Raw genomic sequence first — 21,016 nt, 5'->3', positions numbered from 1 at the left:
GCTCAGCAACCAGAGATCCTTCCCACAAGCCCAAGACTGCTGGACCCAAGACCTCTAAATCTAGACCTGTAGAGAATATCAGCCCCAAGCCTGATTCATTCTGGGGATGTGCATTTTCATCCCTAAAGTCCTTGCATTCCGATGGGTCTGCTTGCTAACACATGCAGAGTGTCTAGCTCAAGGTCATGGGCAGGTGAGGGTGTGTTGTGCTCCAGGCCCTTTAAGGATTTGCATTCTTCAGCAGGAGGGTGGAGCCTGAGATGAGCTGTCATGCCTAGGGAGCATCAAAGGGCTCAGTTGAGTCAGTGCTCTTGTTGGAACAACTCCTCTGCTCGTTGGGTTCTGCCTGAGGTCCTCAAAGGTCTACTACCCCTGACTGTCCTAATTTTCAGGATTCTAATTAAAGAACCCATCCTGACTTTCTATTCCACACTGCCTGCCAGACCTTCTCAGCCCTCTCTGGGGCTCTAAATCACCACCATTGGGCAGCAGTGGCTTTTGGGAGGTCCTGCTAGCTCATGCTTTTTCTTTTCAAATGAAGGCACTGAGGGGTTGGACCCGGGACCATCAGCTTGCAAAGCAGATGCTCTCCTGCTAAGCTATGGCCCCAGGGGCGAATGAAAAGATAGCAACTCTGTAAAAGGGAATTGACAGGGTAAGGTGGAGTGGTACACCACCAGCGGCAGCATTGAAGGTGTGAAGAGTAGTACCTTTCAGGGAGTAAGCAGAGTTCCCTGCTGTAATGGATTCCTCTGCAGTCTGCAAGGCAGAAAATTCCCAGGCTCTGGTGTTGTAGTTTCCTCCTAGATGAGAGAATTGAGTTAAGGAATTAGTTGGTGTGAAAACAAATTAGGTGACTGAGGATTTGCTAGGGGTGGACTTATCTGTCTATTTCAGTTTCAGTCTTCAGTTCAGTTTGGCACAATTTCTGCATCATTGCACTTATTTCTTTTTTTGGGGGGAGTCCTAAATTTTCACCAGCATTTTAGTTCACACACAATCTCCCCTAACGCGCACCTACATTTTTTGTATGCTATTTTCACTAATATAGGCACTTTATGCAAACCTACCTCTAACATTTTTAAACTTTTGCTTATTGGTTTGGTTATTGGTTGGAGAAGAGGGAATGCAGCAGGTTCACAACATTTCCTTCCCACCAGTAGGATCTGCCCTGTGTTGCCATCTTTAAAACAATCCAATCAGCAGATTTAGAATCAGAAATAATGTACCCAGTCTTAGCAGGGGAAAGAGTTCAGCCTGTGAATGAAACTGTCCATCCTTCTCCTTAGTGCACCAAAGGAGCTTTTGAGCCAAATGACCCAAAGCTCTCCCTGAGTAGCCATTAGTTACATTCATTTACTCACTCATGCTCCATCTCTCAGACTGATTGTCTTGGGGATGTCGGGACTCTGGCTTTGGAAGAGAGAGATGGAGCAGGTTAAGCTGCTCTTTGCTTGAGAGCCATCAGAAGTTCAAAATAGCCTCAAAAGAAATGGTTTTCTTTATTTATCATCTCTATATGCCATCTAGGCCTCCAAACGGGTTAGGAAGAGGACATTTAAGTCTCGCTTGGTTCTCTACTACTGTGAAATCAAAAGAATGAATTTATACTACCTGCACAGAATTATTCTCTAATTCCAGTGGCTTATTCTCCACTGCTTCATAGAGCAGGATTAAATGTAACGGGCTTAAGTTACAGGAGGGTAGGTTTTGATTGAACAATACAAGAACCCTCCTGCTGTTAAGAGCAATTTAACAATGGAGGCAATGACCTGGCACTCCCTCATTGGAGGTTCTTTGAGCGGAGGATGGCCAGCTACCTGTTGCTGAGGATAGTCCTGATCTCTGGGTTTCCTGCACCGCACAGTGGAATTAGACTAGATGGCCTCCCAAGGACCCCACAGACTCTAGTATTCCATGAAAAATCATTAGATGCCAGTCAACAAATCAGATGAAATGGCACTAAGGGCAAATGAAGCCAGGGGGCACAGGAGAAGAAAGAAAATGGCCTTGAGGAAAAGTACATGGCAAGGGGGACAAAAGGGTGCTGAAAGTTGAGACAACACAAAACCTTCCATGAGTATAAAACAGCCTTCTCCAAGCTTGTATTTCCTGGGGAGGACTCCAACTTCCATCATTCCCCTGACCATTGACTATGCTGGTTGGGGTTGATGAGGGTTGTGGTCCATCAAGATCTGGAGATTTGGGACGGCTGATATATAAAGCTGTAGCAGTTAGCAACACTCCCACCAACAAAACTAGTAACTAGGCAGGTAGTTTTGGCTAGCCTCTGCTTCATACCTTTTGGATTCAGGAACATGGAGAACCTCTTCATGCTGTCTGGCTGGTTCCAGTCAGAGTAGTTGTTCATCATGAAACGGTGATCGCCTGAAAGTTCACAGCAGAAATGGGGGGGGGGGATAACAACCATAAGATGAGAGGGGAAAAGCAAAGAAACAAGGAGTAGCTCCCTGGGTCTAGACTGAGAAGCTGAACCCCAGAAGACTTATCAGGTACACAAAGTTCTTTTTGCAATTGTGATACACATTTAGATGTTTGCTGCTTGATGACAGCAGGATCACGGGCTGAGTTGCATATAGCCGGCACATGGAGCAAAGGTTGTGATTGGTTATTGGCACTTGAGAGAGCTGGGGATCCTTAGGTCAGGAGCTGCGACCCTCATTGGCCTTGTTACACAACTGCCTTGAGTTATTTTGCCTGGCTAAAATGTGCTTTTGAATTATCATAATTCCTCTTGCTGGACGGAGGATCAAGAGGTGTAAGTTTGTGTGTGTCAGGGTAGAAGGATCTGTCAGTTTTGGTTCTTTCGCTTTCTTATTTTTCCAGCCTTAAATTCAGTCCTCCACATTCCTGCAGAAATTTGTGATTATTCTGCAGCAAAATCCTCGTGAAAATTCACCAGCCTCTTAGTATGACTTTATAAGAAGTGCATTTATATATGCTGATCTAACTCATGTGCCCATTTTTCCCAAACATTTCCCCCTACTCAAATGCATCTTTGTTGGTTATTTTCACTAATAGGTTTGTTTTGATGCCACTGCTTAATCCAGTGCATTGTGAGGTTGGAGAACTGCACTGCAAAATCCCCAAATTTCAAAGCTGCATTTTGACAAACGGTTTGATTTGGAAACTGAAAATTAGGCAGGCTCAGGTTAAAACACCAACAAACTCAAATATCACCTGCCATACAAGGGTAAGGGTCTGCAGTCCTTGAGAAGGTTGCCCACCAAGGAATATGGCATTCAGACTCAAAAAAGAAAAGCCATTCTCCTGACTTAGCCAAAACTATGCAGAAATGGCTAAGGAGGATGTGCAAAGCTGAGTCTGAAGGGAAACTCAGGTCTTTCTTCTAGGCTGTCACTGGGGCATCTGTCACTGGGAAGCGTCAATGGTTCAAACTCAGAAGTGCCTCTGATTGTGCCCTGTGTGATCTAATGAGTGTCCCCATGCAGAAATCCCACTGATCAGGAGGAAACCGTGTTTCATGGAAGCTGGCATTTTGTGACCTAACCTGTACTTTACGACCACCTACTAACATCTATTATCAGTTCCAGCAGAGTTCCCTTCCTTCTGCCTTCTCTCTGCTATTCCAACCCTTGCTGGAGGAGGCATCCACTTATCTGCACTCTTTGCAACTCCCCACAGACTTGGCCAGCTGTGAAAATTGCATTGCAGCATCTCTGAATGAGACACCACTTACAGGACCAGGTGCTAAAGATCCCCTTTCTTTTGCAGAACAGAAGTGGGTGGAGCAAACAGAGTTTTGTCTTGGGTGTGTGTAGGTGGATGACACAACCCTTCTCTCCTAAACTGGACACATGACTTCTTAAAAAGAAACCCTACTACTTTAGTACCTTTCAAATTTGGTTTTATTATGTGAAGGGTAAATTAGTGATTCTGTCAATTTTCGATTCTCTTTTCCAACCCTAAGTTAAATTCTCTACAGTTTGCCATTAGAAAAAAAAAGCCCTCATGAACATTCACCAGCATTTTAGTGTGAATTTATCTCAATATACATATTTTTGTATGCCTTTCCCCCTTAATATAGGCAATTTTGCAAAGCAATTTCCCTTAATTTGATGGTGGGAGCATTGGATGACATTTTCACAAATATATGCATTCCTATGCACATTTTACTCCAGTATACAGTGATACCTCATGTTGCATAACCTCCAGGTTACAGAATCTTCAGGTTATGGCCGCGGCAAACCTGGAAGTGTATACTTCCGGGTTTTGCCACTCGCACATGCGCAGAAGTGCTCTGCATGACGTGTGCATGCATAGAAGTGCTCTATCGCACTGCGCACGTGTGCAGAAGTGGCGCCTCTAGCTACAGATTTTTTGGGGTGCACACGGCACCCCGAAACAAATTAAATCTGTAACCAGAGGTACTACTGTATGTATTTTTGTACATATTACTTGAGTGGAGAATTACGTTGCAAAATTCAGAGAAGTGTGAATTTCAAAGGATGGGTGTGTTTTGGTTCATGCATTGCTTCAGAAAGTGTGTTCACCTTTAAATGCAAACTGAATCCCTTTTCTCCCTCATCCTGAGGCACAGTTTAAAGGGGATTATTTTTGTTGTGGTGGTGGTTTTAGGGATGTGGCCCAAGTCTCTGAATACTTTGCCATCAGGGAAAGAAAAAATAATCCTGGTAATTTATTTGGAAAGTATAAATTCTCTTGATGCAGAAGGCTCTACATCCATCCAAAAAGAACAGCAATTTCCATAACCTTCACTAAGAAGCAACATGGGGAGATATGTTTGGTCTAATAAAGTCTAAGCTTAATGTGATGTGGGAGATCCCTGAATACAGCTTCCAAATTCTTTTCCTTTTTTATAAAAGCCACTCATCATGCCTTGATCCAAACTGGGTTCATTTTCCTGACATAAATTTCTCACTTTCCAAAGCTACTATTAATTGCAGAGGGGGAATCATCAGTATGCTTTCCTCTTCTACAGTCAGTGGAAATGGAAATGGTTTGTGATGCGGGAACACACTGGGACACCTCAATACTGCTTTGAGTAAAAAAACACCAACCCAAAACAAACCATGGGGTTATAGACAGTTGTAGGCCTACTCAGAGTAGACCTGCTGAAGTTAATAGAAATGATTTTATTTGTTTGTTTATTTATTAGATTTATATATTGCCCTTCATCATAATATCTCAGGGTGGTTCACAGAATAAAATACATGATTAGCATAGGTTCATCCATTTCAATGGGTTAACTAAAAGTGCAACTACTACGTGTTGCAAAGATCCATCCATATGGATAGCACTACAGATATACTTATCCACAGTGGCAATGGAAAATTCATAAATGGAACTTATGTCTCATATATTAGTTTGTCCCTGGTACTAATAATATACTTATGGGGTGGGTTTAAAAAAATTCCCAGTGCTTTGACCACATTATCTCATCAACTGCTGCAGCAGCCTTATAAGGCAGGCCAGTAATCTTGTCACCATTTTACAGACAGGAAAGGTGAGGCTGTGTGAATATTGGCTCCTGTAGATTTGGGATGAGGTTATTGTGGGTGGTATAACTGCAAGCTCCCTGGGGTCATAGACTGCTATTTCCTCTTGACAGAGCATAAAATAAACCCATTAGGGTTGTCCACCAGGGTGGTGAACCTATAGCCATCCATATGCTGTTGGATTTCAGCCCCAGTCAGGGATCATGGAGTTCTAGTTCAACATCTGTAGGGCCACAGGTTCCTAGCCCCTACTTAAAAGTCCTAAACATTTGGGGGCTGGCTTAACTCAAGGACCACCTTCACTCAGATGAGCTGCACCCCATATTTTAAAATCAGCTGCAGAGGCCCACAAGTACAGTGTACTAAGTTCACAAGCACAGGACCTTGTCAGTGGTGGCCCCGCAGTTATGAAATTCCCTTCCTACACAACTGCAAAAGGTCCCTTCAGTGCAGGCCTTTGGACATGCCTTGAAGAATCTAAATGTATTTAACCATGTTTCTTGGGCTACTGATTCCAGAGGCTTAATACTTCCTTACGGTTCAAGATCCCCTTCGGCCTTTTGCTGATTTGTGTGGGCTCTGTCCTGAAAACTAATGCATGGCCCTGCAGCAGTTGCTTGTTGGACTACAGCTCCCATCATCTCTGATCATTGACCTTGATGGAAACTGGAGACCCTCAGTATCCAGAAAGCCACGGGTTTGTTGTTCCTGATACACATGTTGCCCAAATATGCCTCCTTCCCTTTCTAGCACCCTTCTTGATCTTCAGTTTTAAATTGGGGGTATTTTAAAATGCTGGCTCAGAAAGCTAGATGAGATTGTACCCATGTCTGCACTCAGCCCAGTTCTATGTTTGATCTGCTTCCTCGTATCTTATTATTGCACCAGAGTGTTCCAGCATGTCTCTGGCACGTTAGATGTGTTTGAAGCCTAGAGAGATTTGTAAGACCCTTTGCCAAGGAACAAACAGAGGCATGTTTGATACAGATCTTAATGAAATGATAAAGATCTGGGGTTTCCATGGCAACCTTCATCAAGAGCCACATCAAAGACCTTTCCCTGCGATAGAAGCCTTTCTCTGATTCCTCATCTTCCCATCGCAAACGGAAAGGTGGTGAGAGTCATTACTCGCACATAAATGCCAGCCCCTCTGCCCTGGGCAAAGTAGATTGTGTCTGGAGGCCCAGTGATGATCTATCTAGGCATCTATCTGGTTCTCAGGAATGGGAGCTGCTAAGAGTTAATTCATATTTTTTGGTTTCTCAACTCCTCGTGATGTGGAGAAATATTCTCTCCATTTTACAGATAAGTATCTGAGACATGAAACAGATTAAGGCCTTATATTCCCTACATTATTGGGGGTTTTTTTTGGTTTTTTTTAAAGTGGGTAATACATCTCGCAACTGTCAGCAGTTTTCATGGGGCCAGAAATTACATGAATTATAAGCAATGATTAAGAACTACTGTGTTGCACAGCACAGTTTCACAGCATCAGCAGGGAAAGAATGTAACTGCAGCCAAAACAAAATGCCATGGATGTTTTAACACTGACATCTGAATGGACGATTTCCCTTTTGTGCTGTAAAGGATAATTCTGGATGAAATGAATTGGCAGTCAGTGCGGTTTTGACAAAGGGAAGCAAGTCATTTACAGAGCAAAACAACTTTGTGCTTCACGAGCCCCTTATCAGCCCTTATGTTGGATAGGAGAATTATACTTTGAGGATATATCCCCACCCTCTATGGTCTGAGGATCTCACAGACCTACTTGCAAACATATTTCATACAGGTGTCAATTTCATGTGGTTACCTATTTGGAAATCTTGGGTGCTTATATTAATTTATATGTTTAATTGAAGATCTATGTACTGATGGTCACTGCATTGTCCATTTATTTATTTATTTATTTAATTTATATCCCACCTTCTGCTCTAAGAACCTCAAGGGGGTGTACACTGTTCTCCCACTTCTTGCTTAATTTCTGCCACATGTGAGAAGTGCCATTTTAGTAGGTGAAACTTAATTTTTTTGGGGGGGGGGTGGAATCAGTGAGGGGTCTTAACAATATGTTTTGGGGCAATGTTTTGAGGAATTCAAATATCCTATTGTTTTTGTGACTGGACAACATTTAGCTTGGCACGTCTACCTTTGATGAAGAAGCACATAAATTAGTTTTTGAAAACCAAATAATATTAATTTTACCTTTTTAAAAATTCTGTCAGGTAATGCTAAATAAAAATAATTAATAAAACTACAAGTACTTGGCAATCATTTTTAATGATTTCTATGCAATTCTCCACACTTTTTACTTAGCAAGCAAAATTAAATAATATTAATTTAAGCAAAATATATTCCATATTCCCAAGTCATGTCACAACTTTTTAGCACACCTCATTTTTGGAATTTGAAAGTTGAAAAATTCAACATGTCCTACATAGCCATGTGAGGTAGGTCAAGCTCAGAAGCAGTGACTGGTCCAAGGTCACACAGTAAGCTTCATGGTTGAGTGGGGATTTGAAGTCAGTTCTCCCAGGTTTTAGTCCAACACTCTAACCAATCAGGGGTGTAGTGTTGGGGGGGGGGTGCCAGGGAAACTGAGTGTTGGGTTGGGAAAAAGATTTGTATCAGTTTACACTTTAATGCTGATCCGCATGATCCTGAACCAACACGAAAACCTAAGCAAAGCTGTCCTTCAAAATTGCACTTCTCTGAATTATGCAATATACTTCGTCAACCCAGAGCTGCATGTGTTAGTGGAAAGTGTGCACAACAGTATATATATTAATGGAAGTAATGCACCGAAATGTGTTATGTTAGAGGGATAACTTGCAGAAATGTATACACTAGGCAAAAGGAATGTGCAGGACTGTGTGTGTTGGGATGTGTGTGCACAAAATATATAAAAAATGTTCATGTAGATTAAAAAAAAATGCAAACTGATATAGAAGTGGGGCTAATCGAACATAAGACAGGTGAAAACAAGAAAACAAGAGAAACTGAAATTGGTAGATTCTTTCATTCCTACATGCAGCCAACCAGCTGTTTTTGGACTTCAATTCCCATCATCCCTGATTATTGGCCGTGCTGACTGGGACTGATGGGAGTTGGGGTCCATCAACACCTGGAAGGCCCCAGGTACCCCACTCTTGGCTTAGACAAACTCATGAAGGTGAAATTTATTGGTGGCTATTAGCCATAATAGCCAAGTGAAATCACTACATTCCATTTATTGGATGTGATTATTCTGCTGTATTTGTTGCATTTTTATTGCTCCACCGTTACTGATTAGCTAAATTGATGCATGATTTATTAAGTATTGCACTTTGAAGTCTCAGCTGTTCACTTAAGGCATCCTGTGTCTTGAGATGGAGGGGTAAAGGTAAGCAATGCTGTTTTTACAGGGAGGCTGTAAATATTTTTACACCGGCCAGGCATTTGTATAATGAGGCAAACTATTTTCTGGTGAAGCTTTTACTGATGTTATTTGCTGTTGAATTGCTGCTGCTGCAACTTTGTGGTTTACATGATGTCTTATTTTGCATAATTGCTTCTCTATTGGTTGTTTGCCACCCTGAGCTCCAGATTGGAAGAAGGGTGAGATATAAGAATGAAAGAATGACTGGATAGATAGATAAATAAATAAATTCCATTTGTCACTAGGTGAGATAACTTAAAAAATAAAATAAAATCCCAGGCCTCTTAGAACTGTGGTTTAAGCTCTGCTTTTATGCAACCTCACCTACATTTCATCTGCAGAACATTTATCATTAGTTTTGGTTTGGATAATATTATTGCTGGTTTTTAAAAAATATTGTATTTTGAGCTGGTTGAGGAATCTTTGTATTGAAGGGTGAAATAATAAAGACTTTTTGAAAAATAAAAAAGTGTACAGGAAGGATGCCTTTGCTCTGGGCAAATAAAGAGGAAAAGTTCTACAATTGTTTCTGCAAGTTTGAGTTCCAAGTATACTTCAAGTGATAAAAGACCAAAGATAGTGCATAACTTCTCAGTGCAATCTTGTGCATGTCTACTCAGATGTAAGCCCAGTGAATACAAAGAGATGTTCTCAGTAAAGATGGGTATAGGAGATGGCACTGTAATCTCAGAAACAGACAGGATAGGGGCCTTCCTCAAGGGGGAGCAGCACCTTGAACCACTTCTAAACTGAATTAAAAGGCCAAGTGGAATAAGTTCCCCTTACCGTTCTCCATGTGGTTCCTCTCGATGAAGTTCCTGCTGAGGTCTGCCTTGCAGATCTTCTCAACATGTCTCATGCACACGTTCAGGAGGTCATCTCTCAGTATCCCCATAGACGGGCTCATGTTCTCTCCCTCCAGCAGGATGCTGTATGTTGGCAGGGATGGTGGAATGGTGTAGCTCCTCATCATTGCTCCAAATTCCTGCCAGGAATAATAGCAATAAACAGAAGTGGCGTACAGAAGAGGAGTGGGGTTTGGTCTGGACAAAGCCACTGGGCTGAAGCTAAGCAGGCCTAGGTCTGGTCATTGGTCTAAATATTGATGGACCACTCAGAAATCCTAGATATGCCACCTCGAGTTCATAGAAGAAAGACAGAATATAACCAGTGATGTAGTGATCCAGGGTTGCAGGGGGTCAAAGACTGATTACTATTTCTGCAGCAGGGTCCCTGTCTCCAGCGCCCTAGAGCTACTCAATCTCCATGAAAGAGGAGCTTTCTAGCCACTGTCTACTCCAAAGCTAGGGATTTAGGAACACTGAAAATACAAGGTGAATCCATTTCAAGAAAACGATGCACAGGGTCTGTTATGTACAATGGAACTTCATGGAAAGTGCAACTTAAGTCACTGCCGAATAAGATACTGGAGTGCTCCTAAACATTTGCCCACGTACATGTACAGAAAACAGTAGATCTAGCTGAATGGCAACTCATGGAGACCTGCATTGATTATGGCAATTATTATAATTATATTATATATTATATTATAATTATATTATAATTATTATTGTATAATTATAAGCTTATTGAATCATTATGGAAGGCATGTGCCTCTGAGGGGTATGGCTGTGATCACCAGGAGCAGACCCTGCATTTCTGAATTTGCCACTACACTACTGAACATAACTCTATTAAAAATAAAAAGACAGTGAACATATCAAAGGTAGCCAATATGATGCATTCCAAATGTCACTGGATTGCAAGTTAGATCTTCATTTGCCATGCTAGCTGGGTCTGATGGGAGTTGAAGGAATAATAATAATAATAATAATAATAATAATAATAATAATTCCCCACTGTACAGCACTGGAGCAGTGCTGGCAGCAAACCGCTATACAGTGCATGTGCAGCGTTGCTACGTACAGCGCATGTGTGCGACACTGCACATGCACTGTACTTAGTGGATTGCCACTGCGCCGCTTCAGAGCCGTACGGACAGTTTGCGGCTGTAGCGGCACCGGAGGGATCCCAGCACCGTCCATACAGCGCTGGAGCTGCGCCGGCGGCAAACTGCTATACAGCGCATGTGCAGTGTCGCTACATATGGCGCCATACATAGCAATGCCACGCATGCGCCTTATGTAGTGATATCTGTCCCAGGTGTCACTAAGCCTTCCTTTGCCCCTGTTTCCTCCTCCTAAGTTTCAGTGTTGCCCTTTTGAAACTCTGCAGTGGGGAGGAGGATGGAGACAAAATTAGCTCATTGGCTCTAGCTCCACCTAGTGTTGGCCTCCCTGCCTTCTGCCCTACCAGCCCCAATAAGCACCAGCCACCACAGTCAGCATGGGAGAAAAAATAGCCTTGCATACCTGCAGGAAGAGCACTGAGTCACTGATCTGGCCTATCTGCTCCCTGGTCTCCTTGTCTTCTTGCAAGAGTTTGGCCCTTTCTTCCAGCTCCTCCACAATCTCCTTGATGTTCTCCACAGCAACCTTCTCCCTGTGATCCAAACCGGCCTTCACTTCGTCCCGCTGCTTCTCCAGGTCACGGATCAGCTCTTTGAAATGCTGATCCACCGTGGCTTTCTCATTGGTGGTGAAGTTCTAGATGAAGAAACAGGGCGATGGAAATGCATTGACTCATCTACCACAAAGCTTTTTCTCTGCACGGCTGGAGCTGACATTCATCACAAAACGAAATGCCCATCACCAGTAGAGAGCAAAACCAAACCCCTTCTCCCTGATGCCCTAGTTTTCTGTGTGCAAGGATGCTCTGAACATTGCAGACCCACACCGGGAGTGTGATGTGGGGTGCTCAGCAAAAGCTGCACCAGTTCAATTTCCTGAGTGCGTGTTTTAGAAACGTTTGGCAGGGTGGGGACTGGTCATTTCAGTGTTATGTCACTGACATTTCTAGACACCTTCATGCAAAGTGTATCCTCGCAGCTGTGACTTATATTGTGTGCAGAATCCAATATAGAAACCATCCTATCAGGGGTGGGGAACCTCAAGCCAGGGCAGGAGCAAATGTGGCCCCCAAGGTCTCTCCAACTGGCCCTCTTTGGCTTTGTTTCATACCCTGAGTGTTTTTTCCCTGTCCGGGATGTATCCTTCCCCTCTGATGATGCCTTTTGCTTGTCCAGATGGAGGACAAAGAGAGGTATGTGAGCATGATTAGAAACTTGACAAAAAGTCAAATTTATATTCATCGCTTCATCCACTTTCCCTCGGGCTCCACCCACCATTGGCATGTGGCCCTCAGAAGCCTACTCAGAAGGAAATGTGGCCTTTGGACTGGAAGAAGATTCCCCACCCTGGTCTAGATTGTTAAGAGTAGCTGAACAAGGAGAAGTCTGAAAGGGTGCTTCTGTGCACAGTACAACCTGCAGGGCAGAGGTATAACAAAGCACTTCAAGATGACATCATCATTAGTTGATAGCTTCCCAGGTTTCCTCTGATCTAACCACGTTAGCGGTTTCTACTGAGAATGTTTCCACCCACACAGAGATTCTCAGCTAAATCCTGCACTCAAAACATTCTGGTTTTTTCCCTGTGAATCAGGAGTCCTGTGAAACTCTGGGGAGACTTTTAAGACAGACTTTTGCCAACCTGGTGTCCTCCAGATCGTTTAGGCCACTAGTGGGTGTAGCAACATCTTGAAGTTCCAAGTTGGGGAAGACTGGACTAGAACTGATGCAGAACTAGGTTCAGAGCTCCACTCAGCAATGAAGCTCACTGAGTGTCCAGACAAACTTTCCCTGCCTGTCCTGCCTTGTAAGGTTGTTGAAAGGATAAAATGGGTAGAAGATACAGAACAAATAAACAGGCATGCCACCCTGAGCTCCTTTGCGGTAGGTCAGGGGTTTATTTATTTTTTAAAAAATGTAATAAGTAGTAAAAGAATGAAGATTACATTAACATGGGGCACAGTGAATCCATATAATTGAAGTTCCCATGCTCAGGCGTTCTCCTGCGATTTGGAAACAGAAAAAGCTGGCTTTGCATATATTGCTTGACATGATTTTTTATTTTTGCAACACCCTCGGATATTCAGGGATGAGCTCTGGCAGTCGAGATAAGCAGACAACTTTGGCGGAGCCAAGGCACGGAATTTAAATGCACTGGGTAGTCCCCGGAGTGTGAGACGAGCTTGTGTGTTCCAGGCCTTCTGCCAAGTTAGATGTATGGGCCTATTCTCCCACCCACCCACCCACCCCACTTCTAGCCCATGCGGTTGGTCTGGCCCTGAAGAGATACTTGAAAAGAAAAGTGAGCAAGAGTTGAGAACATGAGCGGAGGAAGCAAAATGACATCTTAGGAGAACCATATGGGGAGGAAATGGAAGTGAGGAGAAAAAAAGAGCAAGGCAGAAGAAGGTGGAAGCCTCCAACTGTATCTAATGCTGGTCCTACTCAGAGTAGACTCACTGAAACTGAATTTAAGGTTTAGATAATGCCTATTGGTGCCAATAGATTACAGAGTGGATATTAAATCCTACAGGATTTGCAAGAGGAGATGGCAGGCAGAATCCGTAAGCAGTCTGGAGAGGCCAAAGGCAGGCTAAGGAGCTAAACATCCCCTGGTATTTGTGTTTTACAGTTGAGACGGAGAGAAAGAACGGGTGATGCCCATACATCATTGCTGCAGAGGTGACTCTGTATCAGAGGTGTTAAATCTGTTCACCTTGAGATACTTTCTGATTCTTGCAAAAATGTGGGGTGGGGAGGAAATAGCATTTAACTAACAGGAAATCCTAATCAACACTTTGTCTTTCTTCAAGTACCACTTGTCCATCCTGCTACAAGATTAAGAAGATAGGAACATAAGAAGAGCCTGCAGGAGCAAATCAATGGCCCATCTAGTCTATAGTTTAATTTTGTGCTCCATGAAGAAGTACTTTTTTGTGGTCTGTCCTGAATTTTCCAAGACAGCTTCAGGACTGCAATACCTCAAGGACCTCCTCTTCCCATATGAACCTACCCAGACCCTGAGATCGACTTCTGAGGCCCTTCTTCATGTGCCTCCTCTTCAAGATGTCCAGAGGGTGGGAAATTTATTTAGTCAGGGTAAAGGGACTCCTGACCATTAGGTCCAGTCGTGACCGACTCTGGGGTTGTGGTGCTCATCTCGCTTTACTGGCTGAGGGAGCCGGCGTACAGCTTCCAGGTCATGTGGCCAGCATGACTAAGCCACTTCTGGTGAACCAGAGCAGCGCACGGAAACTCCGTTTCCTTCCCACCGGAGCAGTACCTATTTATCTACTTACACTTTGATGTCTTTCGAACTGCTAGGTTAGCAGGAGCAGGGACCGAGCAACGGGAGCTCACCCCGTCGCGGGGATTCAAACCGCCGACCTTCTGATCGGCAAGTCTTAGGCTTGCCACCTGCATCTTTTAGTTGGCTATAAAATATTGATATGCCACTATTCATAAAAATGTGTGAGAATAGTTTACAATGGTATATATTTAATAATAATAATAATAATAATAATAATAATGATAATAATAATAATAATAATATCAGAAATCATCTAGCTATTGTGGAAAGCATCTGTTTTCATTGCCTGCATAAGCCTGGTGGACTTGAAATGTTTTTAGCAAGCATTTGAAAGCTGAAGCAGAACCTCGCTGCTCAATCTCTATTGGGAGAGCATCCCACAAGATCGGGCCAATGACACTTAAGTTCCCTCTTTACAGGGAACTTTGGGAATTGGAGTTTTCTGAGGGAGTCTCCTAGCAACTCTCAGCACCCTTAACAAAACTACAGCTCCCAGAATTCTTTGAGGGAAGCCATCACTGTTTAAAGTGGCATCAAAGTGCTTTAAATGTATGGTGTGGACGTGGCTTCTGTTGGAGTGCAAAAAGTTGGAGGAAGGAAATGAGCAGAGCAATGAGGGGGCAGTAGTTTTGGGAAGAAGAGGGAAGCGGGAGGATTTTGTGTGGCTCTCACCTTGATACGGTCCCTCTCTTTCTGCCACTTGTCCACTTCATCTTCCAGCTCAATGATCTTCAGCTGCAGCTGCTCTTTCTGCAGAGAGAGCTCAGTCTGTGGAGAGGAAAGAAAGCCACCAGTGAAATCATACTCTGCTAGGAGGCAGCTTCAAAGCCCACAGATGCTGCTCACTTTTGCCCTTGGCCCCTGGACTGCAACTCCCATGAGTTACAGGTTCCTGGCAATTAGGAGTAGCTATCAGAGATAATCAAGCTCATCTAGATAATCTCACTAGTTGGGTCAGACAAACCCAATCCCCAAGCCGAACACACACACACAAAGCTAGACTTAAAGCTTTGGGCAGATTTCTATCTACCCTCATGAATTGGTTTTTTTTAAAGGGGGTTAGGATTATGCTCCCCCCCCATCACATTAATGTGGATTGCTGTGGGGAGTGGAGGGTGTCAAGAAGCCAAATTTCAAAATCCAGATGTGTTTGAAGCCCAGGGCCCAGCCCAGGGTGTGTCACTGCAACAATAACAGTTTTCCATGTAATTACAGGATGACGTGGCCCATGTTGCAACAGAGAGGAGGACGCCCTCGGCAGAAATTTTGTTTAGACATGACCACAGATTCATTTGCTCTGCGTCTAGCCCTTTGACAATGCCATGATCAAGGCAGGGTGAGGAAGACAGTGAGAGGAGAAAGAAGGACTGAAATCCACCAGCTCGCTCAGGCACTGTTGAATCACAGGCCACTTTGTCCCTTCCAAGCCTTGAGAGCAGAGGCAGAAAAGGTTAAGAGTTGTGCAGAGATGTGTTTGCATGGCTGGCTGTCCCTTGACTGGTGCATGATTCTAGGAACAATTTGCCTGTCCAAAGATCAGGTTTGTCCAGGTAGATGAAAATGTGACAGAGGGCATCTGGAAGGAAGATGTTTCTCTGCGCCTTCCCCTATTTCTCCATCATAAAGTGTGGCCCAGTGATTCAGCTGTGATTCCTGCATTGCAGGAAGCTATACTACATGGTCCTTGGGATCCAACTCTACAATTCTATGACGGACACCTGGATTTCAATGCATGAGACCCACAAATAGGCGTGTTTGCCCTAGTGCAAATCTTGGAGTTGCTGTACACTTGGCGTGCAGTCTTTCTGTGTGGCATGTACTAGGCACGGGGTCAGTTTCACATCAGTAGTTCATCCCACAACACACCTGGAGCCCTGCACTCACATAGCTGCTCTTTGTAAGAATCCAAGAACTGCTTTGTGGAGTAAAGGTCTGCCTAGCCCAGTCTCCGGTTTCCAACAGTGACCAGCCACAAGATCACAAGCAGGTAAGGCACATTTGTCCCCGACATCTACTATATCCAGAGATACACTGCACTTGAATGTGGAGGCGCCATTTAGTCATCGTGCCAAATCGAATTACTATCATGCTAATTCATGTCTCCACATTATGAAATTTAGCCACCCAGAGAAAGATAACTTGGTCCTGAGAGATGAACAAATTTTTCTAGCCTTCCTTTGTTTATCCTGTGTGTGCTAACACAGCACCGCTAGAAAGGAACACTACAAGGCACCTAAGTGACTGTTATGTTGGTCCCAATTTTACATCAATGAGACAGGAATACGATGATGATGATGATGATGATGATGATGATGATTTATTTATACCCCAGCCACTCTGGGTGGCTCCCAACAAAATATTAAAAACACAATAAAACATCAAACACTAAAAACTTCCCTAAGAATTCCTTTCTTTCCTGGATAGCAGGTAGGGAACAAGTGGCCCACAAGACAGTCATTGGGGCTTCCCAATCTGGCCAGGGGTATCCCTTCCTTGCCCCGATCTCCCTCTTACCTCACCCACCCAAAAGAAACATAGCAATCACCTGTTGACCCCAACAGAAAACCTTTTGTACAAACCTAATTGCAGTACAAGGCACCTTTTTGGAAGGAGGCCACAGTTGGGAAGGGAAGGGTTAACTTGACAAGGTACTGGAAAAGGAGCACTACCTCTAAACATATCTGAAAGTGTTAGACACATCTTTATTCATTATTATATTCATCTGATACTCCAAATTTCATACACACACACCTCTAGTTATGGGTGTTGCTGGAATTGAACAACCTTTAATTTCCAAATCAATTAATCCAAAACATGCATGCTCTTCTCTTCATCTTACTGCTTAGCAGTCTTTGGAAATTCCCACTGGGGCTTTGGACACATTTGCACAATCCAACTAATGCAGATTAGTTAACCTGGACATCATTCAAACATTGTGTTTTTCAGATTAACCAGAAAACAGATGGGTGACAAAAGGCGAATTATTTTCTCTCTGCCAAACTGAGAAAGTGAATCGAGGAAAAAACCTCTTACAATCCTATGTCAACACACGGCTTTCATTAATAAAAACCTGGTGCACTCTGCAATAAATCTACAATGCAGATAAATAACACCATTTCACATGCTGAATATCTAATGGAAAGGGAAGAACTCAGCCAAATTTATCAGATCTCTTGGGTGGACCCTTTTTTAAAAAAAGATAAATATTGTAATTTGTTTCACACCCAGGCCCTAAGGGTATAAGGCAAGAAAATCTTCCATCTCACTTTTGCCTTATGGTGCAATCCTGAGAAGTAAGTTAGGCTGAGAGGCAATCACTTGCCCAAGGTCAGCCCATGAGAAGCAGGAAATAAAAGAAATTTGAAAACAGGACGAAGTCCTACACTCCCTCCATTATGCCACACTATCTGTGTCATGAGATTGGGATAGTGTGGATCTGAGAACATGCCCCTCAAATCATGTGTGGTCTCACACTGCTGTTGGACTTTGCAAGCACATAGTAACCAGGAACTGTTCCGCTAAGGGCAGGCCTCAATTGCCTACCTGAACTGGTTTAACAGCCAGCTCAGCCACCCTCCAACAAACCCAATGAACTATGGCACCGTAGACATGCCAGTGATCTCTTAACAAAGCACTTTCTGTAGCTTGAGAAAACCAATGCCCATTATGCCTTTGGGTGGAAAGCCATGATGGTCAAGCCATTTTGTATGGAATCCAGTACATGTGTTTATAATGTATGTAATGGGGTGGCACATCCAATTTTGCCGCCTGAGGCAAAACAGGAAGGTGCTGCCCTGCTACCGCAGCGGTCTCCTTTGCCTGGGCTGAATGATGGCGGGTTCCAGTGGGTTCAGGCTAGATCTCACAAAGTGCATGAGATCTCATGAGATTTTGGTGAGATCTCATAAGATCTCAAGTGCTGCTGCCGGCACTGCTTCTCTGCCACCTTGTAGGCTTCCGCCACCTGAGGTAAGCTATCTCAGCCTGCCTCATGGATGGGCCAGCTCTGGGATGTGCCATAAACATCTTTCATGCCCCATCTAGGGATGAGCAAACATGAGGCTCTTTTCTTCTTGGAAAAAAAACTGAGTCCCTTCAAGCCTTCAAGTACTGCACTCAAATGCTTAAAACTACATCTAGGAGAGTTTCAGGCTTTCAAAAGAATGCCCAGAGGGACCCAGTTTCTTGTTCCACCCGTTACTCTGTCCCCAAGGAGGTAGTGAAAGAACTTGAGGGCAGGTAGATGGAGTATAATGCAGTGAATAGGGCCGGCTCTACCATTAGGCAGAATGCAGCAGATGGGTAGAAATTGTGGCAGGGAAAGCTAGAATGCCGCCCAGTCTGCCCTGCACTCCTTTGATGCTCTCATGTCCAGTGGAGGCAAGCAAAGTGGAATACAGTTTAGCTACCTGTCCAGTTAACATTTGCACATAGAATTGTGGTGGGGTGGTGGGCACCTTCCTATATTTTGCGTGGGGCAGCAATATAGTGTCTGATGGGTGGAATCATACTCACTCTTCATCCTAAGGTCCTAAGGTAAGGTAAAGGTAAAGGTACCCCTGCCCGTACGGGCCAGTCTTGACAGACTCTGGGGTTGTGCGCCCATCTCACTTAAGAGGCCAGGGGCCAGCGCTGTCCGGAGACACTTCCGGGTCACGTGGCCAGCGTGACATCGCTGCTCTGGCCAGAGCCAGAGCCAGAGCCAGAGCCGCACACGGAAACGCCGTTTACCTTCCCGCTGGTAAGCGGTCCCTATTTATCTACTTGCACCCGGAGGTGCTTTCGAACTGCTAGGTTGGCAGGCGCTGGGACCGAGCAGCGGGAGCCCACCCCGCCGCAGGGATTCAAACCGCCGACCTTTCGATCGGCAAGCCCTAGGCGCTGAGGCTTTAACCCACAGCGCCACCTGCGTCCCGAGGTCCTAAGGTAGATTACAACAATTAAAACACAGTATTAGAAACAGTTTAAAACAACTGGCAATCACAGAAATAAGGTCGGTCCTAAAAAAATACACCTCTGTAAAGGGTCTTCTGTAAAGGGTAAAGAGGTGGGTCTTCAGTATTTTCCAGAAGCTGTATACTGAAAGTGCCAGGGGAGGGAGTTCCACAGCATGGGGGCTGCCACAGAGAAGGCCCTCTCCTGGCCACCCCAAGTTTCTGAGACTGATGGTACACCCAAGAGAGTCTGTAGGGAAGGAACAGATCTTTCAGGCATTTGGGAGTATGTACCACCTGTGCTCCAAAGTGATCAGTATGTTATAGGACTTTAGGAAGTTGCCCACGGCAGAACATAGTGCAATCTCCTAAAAGGTGGAGACATGTGAAGCTAACTTAATAAAGCTTTGAAGTTGGGTATTTTAGGATGTTAAGTAATATAACATGCTCCTGCATGTTACTTAGAAAAAAAAGAAGACTTCAATTATTCTAAATATGATGGTATATCTATTTTTTTAAAAAAGAAAAATTAGTGGGGTAAATCCTAGCTAACATCCCAGGAAAAGGAGAGTGAAGCTCATTTTGTGAAGGATAAGCTACGTGCCTGTTTTTCCTATCCCTGTCACTTCATGTTTGTACAGTTTCTGGGGCTTTTTGTTTTAAGTGAATTATGCAGTCAGCAAAATATTCCTTTTTGAGTGTTATTTCATTTTAATATGCATGTATTGTTGCATGCCACCCCAACCGCCAAGCAGTCAGAGACTCCAGGGATGGATGCTTTCCCGCAGTTTTGTTTCCTTGGAATGAAGTTCACTGGGGTCTTTCTAGAATATAGAATTGTAGAATTGGAAGGGACCCCAAGGGTCATGTAGTCCAACCCACAGCTATCCCAGGGTGGGCTCAAACCACCAAACTTCTGATTAACAGCCAGACACACCGACCCATTGCACCACAGAGAATCTTCAAGGAAGCCCTCCATCGCCTGCTACTCTGTTGTGGACCCAAAGGTGAGTCCATGAAAGAGAGGGACAAGGTAGCATCCGGTGGAAGTCTGAGGCTCAAACAAGCATGATCAAAGCCGGTGCCTGATAATGCCAAGGCTGTAGGTTTGATCCCCGTATGGGACAACTGCATATTCCTGCATTGCAGGGGGTTGGACTAGATGATCCTGAGGGTCCCTTCCAACTCTATGATTCTATGAATTCAGGCACTTATGACCATCTGTACTCAGAGCTCTCACCCAACCGCTAATCCGGTTTGCACCAGGGTTGAGGCAAAGTGAGAGCTGGATGGAGAAGACTAATGCTGCTGGCTATCAAAGAGGACCAGACGTATCTCCTAAAGAATCCAGGGAGCTGTAGTTTACCCACACACACACACACACACAGAGCTATAATTCCCAACACTCTTAAGAAACTAACTTCCTGAGATTCTTGGTGGGAGCCATGTGCTTTAAATATAACGTGGATATGACCTCAGCACAGACTATGTGGCACACACAATTCTCTCCCCTCCAATAACTCACCATCCCCATTCCATCCTCCCATCTTCTGCCACCTGAGGCAGCCATCTCATGCTACCTAATGGTAGGGCCGGCTTTATTGGAGTTCCCTGGCTGGTTACCTGTTCAGAGTTCTAACAGAGCAGTATAATACTGAATGATTGGCAGCCCTGTTGATATAGGGGCTAGGCAGAGCTTGAAAGACAATTTCAAAGTGGCAAAGAGAGAGAAAGGGAATGGATAATTGACCTTTTATGGTGCTTGTCGTCAAGATGGATTCCAGAGGTTTTTTCAAAAAGCCTTTAGTTACTAACTCATTGTATAAGCCATAATCCCTTTGATCTGCTCGCGTTCCTGATCTGGGAGATGGGAGCTGTGTCAACATC

General features: G+C 44.1%; 1 protein-coding gene and 1 long non-coding RNA gene across 4 annotated transcripts in view; both read right to left on the bottom strand.

The window, feature by feature from the left end:
* LOC307203804 overlaps window positions 1-21,016 on the bottom strand; it is a 446,600-nt gene that overhangs the window by 15,216 nt on the left and 410,368 nt on the right. The gene's annotated exons all lie outside the window — the stretch shown is intronic.
* TRIM29 (tripartite motif containing 29) overlaps window positions 1-21,016 on the bottom strand; it is a 47,961-nt gene that overhangs the window by 12,783 nt on the left and 14,162 nt on the right. For all 3 annotated transcript variants that reach the window (XM_079954748.1, XM_079954749.1, XM_079954747.1), the window contains exons 2-6: window positions 14,868-14,963; window positions 11,289-11,522; window positions 9,703-9,901; window positions 2,302-2,388; window positions 711-803 (exon numbers count right to left, since the gene is read on the bottom strand). In XM_079954748.1, coding sequence (XP_079810874.1) covers window positions 711-803; window positions 2,302-2,388; window positions 9,703-9,901; window positions 11,289-11,522; window positions 14,868-14,963 — 709 coding nt within the window. The remainder of the gene's footprint in view (window positions 1-710; window positions 804-2,301; window positions 2,389-9,702; window positions 9,902-11,288; window positions 11,523-14,867; window positions 14,964-21,016) is intronic.

The sequence above is a fragment of the Podarcis cretensis genome, assembly GCF_951804945.1.
Source record: "Podarcis cretensis genome assembly, chromosome: 15".
NCBI classification, from domain to species: domain Eukaryota; kingdom Metazoa; phylum Chordata; class Lepidosauria; order Squamata; family Lacertidae; genus Podarcis; species Podarcis cretensis.
This window is presented reverse-complemented; position numbering and strand designations above follow the sequence as displayed.